The sequence below is a fragment of the Gavialis gangeticus genome, unplaced genomic scaffold, assembly GCF_001723915.1.
Source record: "Gavialis gangeticus isolate Ggan-Ray unplaced genomic scaffold, GavGan_comp1, whole genome shotgun sequence".
Taxonomy (NCBI): Eukaryota; Metazoa; Chordata; order Crocodylia; family Gavialidae; genus Gavialis; species Gavialis gangeticus.
Genome location: NW_017729024.1, coordinates 128,318,291 through 128,326,646, shown reverse-complemented (window position 1 = coordinate 128,326,646; position 8,356 = coordinate 128,318,291). Strand labels below are relative to the sequence as shown.

The 8,356-nt window shown below is 43.6% G+C and overlaps 2 protein-coding genes and 1 long non-coding RNA gene across 5 annotated transcripts in view; 1 reads left to right on the top strand and 2 right to left on the bottom strand.

Moving 5' to 3' along the window:
- The window catches only part of LOC109297718, a 5,958-nt gene extending 5,673 nt beyond the window's left edge, over positions 1–285 (bottom strand). The window contains exon 1 of the long non-coding RNA XR_002097396.1: positions 47–285. This is a non-coding gene — a long non-coding RNA (uncharacterized LOC109297718). The remainder of the gene's footprint in view (positions 1–46) is intronic.
- The window catches only part of POC5 (POC5 centriolar protein), a 60,264-nt gene extending 53,615 nt beyond the window's left edge, over positions 1–6,649 (top strand). For 2 of the 3 annotated variants that reach the window (XM_019517708.1, XM_019517709.1), the window contains 3 exons: positions 3,006–3,119; positions 4,108–4,281; positions 6,202–6,649. In XM_019517708.1, the coding sequence (XP_019373253.1) occupies positions 3,006–3,119; positions 4,108–4,281; positions 6,202–6,351 (438 nt within the window). In that variant the 3' untranslated portion in view covers positions 6,352–6,649. The remainder of the gene's footprint in view (positions 1–3,005; positions 3,120–4,107; positions 4,282–6,201) is intronic. The other variant, XM_019517710.1, reaches the window with a different exon arrangement.
- A 944-nt stretch (positions 6,650–7,593) lies between these two features.
- The window catches only part of ANKDD1B (ankyrin repeat and death domain containing 1B), a 79,605-nt gene continuing 78,842 nt past the window's right edge, over positions 7,594–8,356 (bottom strand). Inside the window, exon 15 of the mRNA XM_019517711.1 lies at positions 7,594–8,102. Within this exon, the coding sequence (XP_019373256.1) occupies positions 8,044–8,102 (59 nt within the window). The 3' untranslated portion in view covers positions 7,594–8,043. The remainder of the gene's footprint in view (positions 8,103–8,356) is intronic.

The window sequence follows — 8,356 nt, the reverse complement described above, 5'->3', positions numbered from 1 at the left end:
TTGGGCAGAGCTCCTTTGCACTGCCCAAGGACCAGGCCAGCCCCACCTCCTTGGCCGACCCAAATCAGTGACAGCCTCTGATCCCAGCCCCACCTCCTTCCTCCAGCCAGCTGTGAGCTAGGGATATAAATATTGTTTAAAAAATATTTGTTTAAGCTCCTCTAATTATATCAGTTAAACAACTGATAACAGTGGACACAGCTGCTGTTGGGAGCCACTACAGCAGGGGCAGGCAGTTTCAGGTGGAGGGCTGCTTACTGAGTTTTGGCAAGTCATTGAGGGCCTCATGACAGGCAGCCAGGCACAAATAAATATTAATTTTCTAAATTTTTAGGGGCCCCGTGGGCTGGATAGAATGGCCTGGCAGGCCGTATCCATCCCGTGAGCCGCATTTTGCCCACCCCTGTGCTACAGGCTCCCAAGAACCCTTTGACTGGGAGGAAGAGAGGAGGAGGCAAGCTTAGCCAGACAACACAGCCCACATGAAGCCCTGCACTGGGAGGGAGGGAGCACCTGTGAATGAGCAGCTAATGGCTCAGTTGTTGAGTCATTAGGCTGTTCACTGTTTTCCTCATTAACTAGTCCCCATAGCCCCTTCTTCCTCCCCTCCTCCTGCCTGTCCTGCCTTCTGCTTCCAGCTGGTGCACTGGGTGGGTTCCCTTCCCTGCCAGACTGTGGCCACCGTGAGCTAAAGGATAACCAGTAAGCTAAATGGTTATCACTGCACTTCTCAGTTAAAAGTTTAATCGTTTAACCTTTTACATCACTTCTGTGAGCCATGGTCTGCTGGGGATTGGGGGATGGGAAGGAGGGAAGTCTCTCTCCCTGCAGCTGCTTTGGCCCTATTTCCCACCACAACCTGGCCAGAGGGGCTGCACAGGTAGGGGTCCGGGGTCTCTCTCCCCACAGCAGCCCTAGCTCAATGGCACATGGCTGCCAAGCTGCAGAGGGATATGGGGAAAGGGGTTTGGTCTCTGTGTCCCCACAGCAGCTCTGGCCCTGCAACAGAGCACTGCCTGGCCAGGACTGCTGCAAGGATACAGTGCAGCCCCCGTGGACTGGGCAGGAGGACTGCCCAGCTGTTGGGGAAGGGATCTAGGTTCTCTCTCCTCACAGCAGCCCTGGCCCTGTGGCCTGCTGCTGCCTGGCTGGGGGAGGGGTCTCTCTCTCTCTCTCCAGCTGCTGATGACAATTGTCAGCTGGTGGGAGGGCAGGGGCTGGGGAGAGGGGGCCACTCTGGCAGCCTCCTGGGAAGCATGTGGTAGCACCCCCAGTAGCCAGTGCAGATAGGCACTGAGGCCTCCACACCTCCCTCTCCAAAAGCAAACATCTGTTCAGTTCACTTGTGCTCTAACTTATAGCAGTTTAAGTAAAGTGTGGCAGAGCGCTTCTGCCAAGGGCTTTTTGAGCATCTGTATTTAGCCGTGATGTTTAAAAATGCTACTAGGAATAGTGTCAATTTAGTAATTAGTCATTTCCAAAACATGAAATAAAAGTCATTTAGGGATAACGTCTATTATGAGTCCCACTGAAAATTAATGGTTTTACAGTCATAGTTTCCATTTTCTTGTGGTTTTTCTTTTGTTACCTATGTAAAACTTGAACCAGCAGGGGAAACAGTCAAACTCTCTTTCTCAGCTTGGCTATTTATTCTTACCTTTCACAGTATTGCCAACCCCACCATGCCAAAAATCATGACACGAACTCTTAAAAAAAAAATCAAAAGATTGGCACACAAGTCATGAGATGCTATTTTTGAAGTGTGTAGGGTGGTTATTTGTGAAGGGTTTGAGGGCTATGGGTGTGTGTGGGTCTTGGAGCCTGGAGAGTCAGGCTCCCCAAACCCGTGGCAGGATGCGGGGTACTGTGGGTCAGGAGTGAGAAGCAGCAGCAAAACTGGGGGGCTGTGGCTTGGGAGTGAGGGGCAGACTGAGACACAGCACCTAGCTGATAAGTGGAGAGAAAGGGAAGGGGTGTAGGAGATCCAGGCCCCCATGTTAAGGGTGGGAGTGGGACAGGAACAGGGGCACAGGTGAATGGGGCCCTGGAATTCAGGCAGGTCATCCAGGGGTGGAGGGGATCATGGCTCCCCGTAGCAGTGCACCCCCCAAGGAAGACATGAGGTCACGTGCCCCCCAGGGGGCAGAGGCAGATTGCTCTCTGCGGGCAACCTGCCTCCGTACCATGGGGGCACATGTCTCCATGGGGGATGTGTGCTGCTGTGGGGAGCTGCTCCCCCCTCACCCCCCCGCCTCTGGATGACCCACCCTGGCCCTAGGGCCCCATTCACCTTGCCCCTGCTATTGCCCCACTCCCTCCCTCACCGCAGGGTCTCGATCTGCCCCCTGCTTCTTCCCTCTCCCCCTGCCCCTTTCCCTTCACTTACCAGCTGGGAAAATCCAGTGATCTGAGGGTTGGATCAGGAGATCGTGAGTCAGAGTTATTTAAACTTTGCAATCCCAAGCAGAGCTGCCTGGTGGGGGAGAGGGAATCTGGGCAACTGCCCTGAGCTCAGCACTTGGGAGGGCCCTGTGGAGCTGGGTGGAGTGGCTGTGGTGACTGTACTGCTGCTGGCTTCACGCCCAGCCTCTCAGCACCCCCACCCCCCCACTGTCGAATCTGCTGCCAGCTCCTTGCATCCGGGGGCAGGGCCCCACGCAGGCTGATTTGCCCCAGACCCTGCACCCTGCTCGGGTCATCTCTGATCCCAAGTCTTTCAATGGTTTCACAAAACAGTTGCATTACTGCTTTCAGTTACAGTAATCTTAGTTATTACTTCAAACTCTGTAGCTGCACAAATAAAAAACAAAACTGTGTACGGCGTTTAAGTCGACTCATTTTCAGTTTTCTAAGTATGAAATCTGTAAAGAAAACTAAATTTCAGCAGCATTATTTGAAGATCATTAGAAGAGTAACCTAACTGCATTTTCAGTAAAGGATTAAGTATGAACAAAAATACAATACTTCTTTCTCATTCCTTTATAAACCTTTTGATTTATTCACAGTTTTCTTCCCACCTGGGCCACGCAAGTACTTCTCAGACCAGATTAGAATCAGACTCTCCAGTAATAGTCACTAGTACAGCTGTAGGATCTGGCATCATCTCAGCTCAAAAACTGGTAACAAACTAGAATTAAATGGATTCATTTTTCAAGATTTTCCAGTCATCCTAAAATCTATTTTGGAGGACTTCTGAGTGATATTTTGGGGATAAGTTATAGAAATATGAAGAGGAGGAAATCATCTAAGAATTTAGATGAAGATTTGGGCAAAAGCTAGAAACTGCTCCAGTTTGTCTTATAGGGATTTTTTTTTCATAGTGAAAGAGTATTAAACAATGTTGAATGGTTTTTGGGAGAGGGAAAATTGTGGAGTTGACAAAGGAGAGAGAATGAATGTAAAGATAATGTAAAATCATAAACTGAACAACAGGAGTAATTCACTTTTTAATTGCTGAGAGAAGCTTTAAAAAAAATAGCTGTCTTGTTTCCCACTTGCTGCTCATTCCTTCCCCTGCACTTCCCACCACTCCACATTTGTTTCTAAGCTGTTCTTTTTGCTTTTCTTCCTCCGCTAGCTGCTATCCTCTCTCCTTTTCCCATCTGATGCAATTTGCTGCTGGTATGTCTCCAGGGAAGGAGGAAGGGTTGGAAAATGGCAGCACTTCATTTTCATGTGTAAGCTTTTTGGTGCCTGGCATGTTATTGATTCAAGGACTCTGCCAGGGTGATGTGGGTGCCTACAGCTGTTACTGGCTTGCAGCCTTAAAGCAAAGCTAGAATTGTTACAGATTGCTAGATTTGTCAAAATATCTGACAAAGAGGCCACTTTCATGCTGATTTTATTCCTTTTCAGCACTATGCCCACTTACCACATCACAGTACTCACACTGCTTGTAGTAAATATATATTCTCTACATAGGATGCAGAATGCCATGGTAAACTAATTGCAATTAAGTATCAAATTTTAGCTCTGCTTACTGTATGTAATCTCAGTTATACAGTACTGGGATGTTCTATTCATATATGCAGCTAATAAGCCTAAGCAGCTGTACAGGTGCATTGTAAACATTATACTTCTGCCAACTACTGTCTTGTTTGTTTATAGCCCATGGCAAGAGTAGTGACTTCTGCTCAACAGAAAGCAGGAAGAACAATCACTGCTCGAATCACAGGCCGGCCTGATTTGGGGCAAAAGAACAGAATTAGTAGTTTAGCTGTAATGGGAGTCTCACCACCCATGAGTTCAGTCATTGTAGAAAAGCATCATCCAGTAACTCAGGTAAGTGAAATGGACCTTTACCCTACCTCCTGCCTGCAAGAAGATTAAAAACTCCTCAGGACAGAGGTCATTTGCTGAAGGGCTGTTAGAATAAATAAGAAGCATTCTTGATGCTAGGTGGGCACTGGAATTAAAACTTGCATCAAAATGAGGGAAGGAAGTAAATACCTCCCCTTCTGCTCCACCCTAACACCTTCACTTAGTGGACAGCCATGTTCAGAGCTGTGGAAGCAAGTCCTGTTTGGTTCCTTATGTCTTCTTCTACTGTCCCCTTTCTCCATCATTCAGTATATGCAATAACTTTGGGAATGATTTCTGTCAGTCACTTGATAGACAAAACTTGTATACCAACTTAATTTTAATGGTGAGAAGTGTGACTGGCCAAAGGTATAAAAATAAGATGGAGTGATTGATATGCATCCCTTGTCTTAATGACAGTCTCCCAAGCTACCATCTTGTTTGCATGACAACAAAACAAAGCGATTAATTAAACCTGCTGTTTGTTGCAGTTGATTCATTCTTTCCTCTTTCTACCATGCAAACTTCTATGCAGTATGTTGTGGGACAGTGAATATATTAGTTAAGTTTCAAATAGACAATATATTCTAAGAAAAACCATTTGTGCGGTGGCCTAATTAGCTGAAAGATATGAGTTAGCCTATGTCATTTCTTGAGCTAATTAGGCTGGCTACTGCCAGGGTAAGAGCTCTTTTTTGCTTTGAGCGGATGCAGGAGATCCAGCTTTTTTGGCTATAAAGTTCTCTGATTTTGGCCCAGATAATCAGAAAGGTCATTCTTTCGTCCCCTTGATCAGTACTGCCATAAATCTGATCAGCACCAGTACTTTTGCTCTCTTGGTCTAAATAGACATGCTTAGGGGCTGAGTGTTTGCAGTGAAGGATCCTCAGCTCTGCGTTTCCATCCTCTTCAGTCTATTAGACCTTTCTGACATACTTTCTGTTGGATTTTAGGAAACATTCAGGTTGAGAGTAAGTGGGGTTTAGTTTCATCAAGGGGCCAGCAGGGGTCTTGAAACCTGGTGTGTGTGCTTAATTTTTCTTAATGAAAGTGACTGAATTTGGATGTGACTAGTCACTTTGGCTATTGTGCTAGAGAGTGTCTCTTGTAACTTCAAGATGCCTGCAACTTAGAAAGGGAGCTGGGAGCAGGGGGGAGAAAAAGGAGAGGTTTGTGAGAAGAGATTTTTTTTAAGACACTTGTACATTTTTGCTCTATCCCAGAACTTGAAAAAAGAAGCCATCAGTTCCATTGCAGTTCTCTGGCCCAGAGGCTCTTTTTTTAGGCCTCCCTTTCCTACATACCTTCCTACTCATGTGCACTTGGCAGTAAATGCCTGGTGCAGAGTCAGCTAGCCTGAATTGTATTTTTCTGATTGAATTAATTGTTGGCAATGGAGAGAAGCTGTCAGGAATGGTGTTAGTTTGATTAAAAAGGGATTGACTGCTACTTATTGCTGCAGAGAGACCATCTGCCTACAATGAAAATGTAACCACCACCTTGTCTGAGGGTATTTGCTTGGTAAGATTTCTTGGTATGTCTTTAGGGGGTGGCTAACTCGCTTTATTTAAAAGTGATCTTAACTTCAAAGCAGTGTTGCTATAATTAATTAGAGCTACAGTCAAACTTTCAGAGACCCAAAGGAAAAAAAAATAACCAAGAGGCCTGAATTAGGCACCCTGAGCTTTTATGAGATCAAACACTGAAATTTGTGTTTTTAAAAAGAATTAAAATATAGATGGTGGTGGATGTCAGGGAGTTAGACACAGATGCCACTTCTTCTTTCTTCTAAATCATTACCAGTTCTAAGGTGCAGATCATGATGTTCCAGCTAATACAATGGGAAACTGTTTCTGTGAGTACTTTTCGTAGTTCTGATGTATCTTTTTTTTTCCCCTTCAGCAAACCATATCCCAAGCCACTGCTGCTAAATACCCTCGAACTCTCCATCATGCTTCTAGTGCCACCACTGTGAGACCTACAGGACAGGGTGGACGAATGCCCCATAGCCAGTCTCATCCTCATGTTCAGTCGATAAAGGTTGTTGATTAAGTTAATGCTTTGAAATGTGTGTATCCTTTCCAACAGGCAGAGGGTTTTGCCAAGTCTCAGTTTAAAGCTATTCCCCATTGTTTCCAGGTTGCTATCACATGGCCAATCATGTTTTTACCTATTCAAAACTGTACTGCAAATCTGCTCATGCTGATGTTTTTTCTTCAAAACCGTTAAATTAACTTTTGAAATACAGTTCTCAAATTGCAAAGAATGCCTGTTTGAGAGAACCTGTTATAGCTGTATTCTTATTTAAGGAATTTGTTATATAGTTTTTAATAAAAGATCCAAACAGATATTAGTCTGATGGGATTTTTTAACACCCCCAATTTTAATTCCCCCAATTGCTTGGAGTGAGATATAAATCAAGTCACCTAATCTGGTTTCAATTATCTGCTGACCCTACAGAGACAGGGCATAACTCTAAGAGAATGGTAGGCCAGCAGTTTTAGCGAGAGTGACACACAATGCATTACACAAATGTTCTTTAATCATCAGCTCCCAAGCAGTTTCCCTTTTTCAAACAGCATTGCTTAAGCTCATGTTGTAATGCAGGACAGAATTGGACTCAAGACGTCAGAAGGCCGGAAAAAACTAGAGTTCAGTTTACCAACTTCACCCAGGAAACAGTTATGCTCAAGAAACAGGAATTCCTCTCCATACTCCTCAAGCAGCAAATGGAATGAATGCTGTTAAATGTTCAGTACTGCCTTGATAGACAGAAAAAACGACAGCATATATTTGCTTATTTGGGAATGAATATTTAGCCAAGTTTGATTGTTTTCTTTTTACAAGACAGAAAAACTACTGTTCCTTTAACAGTTCTTTTCTGTGTAAAAAACAGTAATTAAGTCAAAAGTTATAGTTTTAAAGCTACTATTATAGGGTGCCTCATGATGGGAATAAATTTAATGATGAATTTGCACCCACCTACAGTGTAGTCAAGGTGCCTCTTGTATTTTGCTGTGCTAGGATTAGCCTTGGTTAAATTTAATTAGTAGTTTATCTAGGCAATCAGGGTAGCTTTTCTGAAATGTCTGTTGGCCAGACTAGGCTAGTGTTTACTGTGGCTTTGTCCATGCTAAGAAAATTAGCATTTTCAGTGCTGGACACACACACCAAATAAACATCCACCAAAAACCATACCCCAAGTTTAAACAAGAAAAAAGCCAGCGTCAGACAGAAAACTCTGATCAGATTCTTGTGGGCAGTATAATGAACTGAATTAGGCCAGGTGCTAGCCTATTTACAGATGTGTTTAATATTTATCCACACAATCCTGACTTATTAAACATCACTTCCTTAAGCTACAAAATATGCCTTTTATTTCTTATCAAGCACAGAGTAGCTTAACTGCATAGTTCCAATGTGGAATTACTGCTGTGATGTAAGCTGGGTACAGAAATTGTAGCATATGTGTTTTTTCTCAGACCTGTTAATTTCTAACAACCGACCACTCTCCAAAAACAGTAAATAAACTGTATACTTACAACTGTCAGAAAATGACAGTGTGTGGAATTAAACAAAGAAACTAACCTGAGAAGTATTTCTGGCAGGTAAGTTTTGAGAGCTTGAAGAAAAAACTTTTGTAGACTTAAAGCAGGCAAGTTACATTTTTCAGATATAATCTTTCTAGAAACAGTATTCACAAATAGCAAACAATTCCATGGTGTGTGCTCTCTTCTGTTGAAGTCAGGAAATTACACATTTTCTGGAATCCATATCAGTGCTGCTTTCAGCTCTGATCTTTTCTGTAAAAAAAAAAAAAAAAAAAAAGGGGGGGAAAAATGATGTTTGTTCCTCTGTTGCAGTAAAAAGGAAAGCTGTTTGCAGTTATTTAACTTGGTCTAACAGCAAGTGTATTTGAAAAAAATATGTCAGTGCTCTCAATCTGCTGTGATCAGTCTAAACTACAACCACCTATAAGGGTCTAGGCTTTATTGTAGCAAAAAGTGTACAAGTCATAAGTTTGAGATTTAAGAGGAAGACAAGGCAGACAGTAATC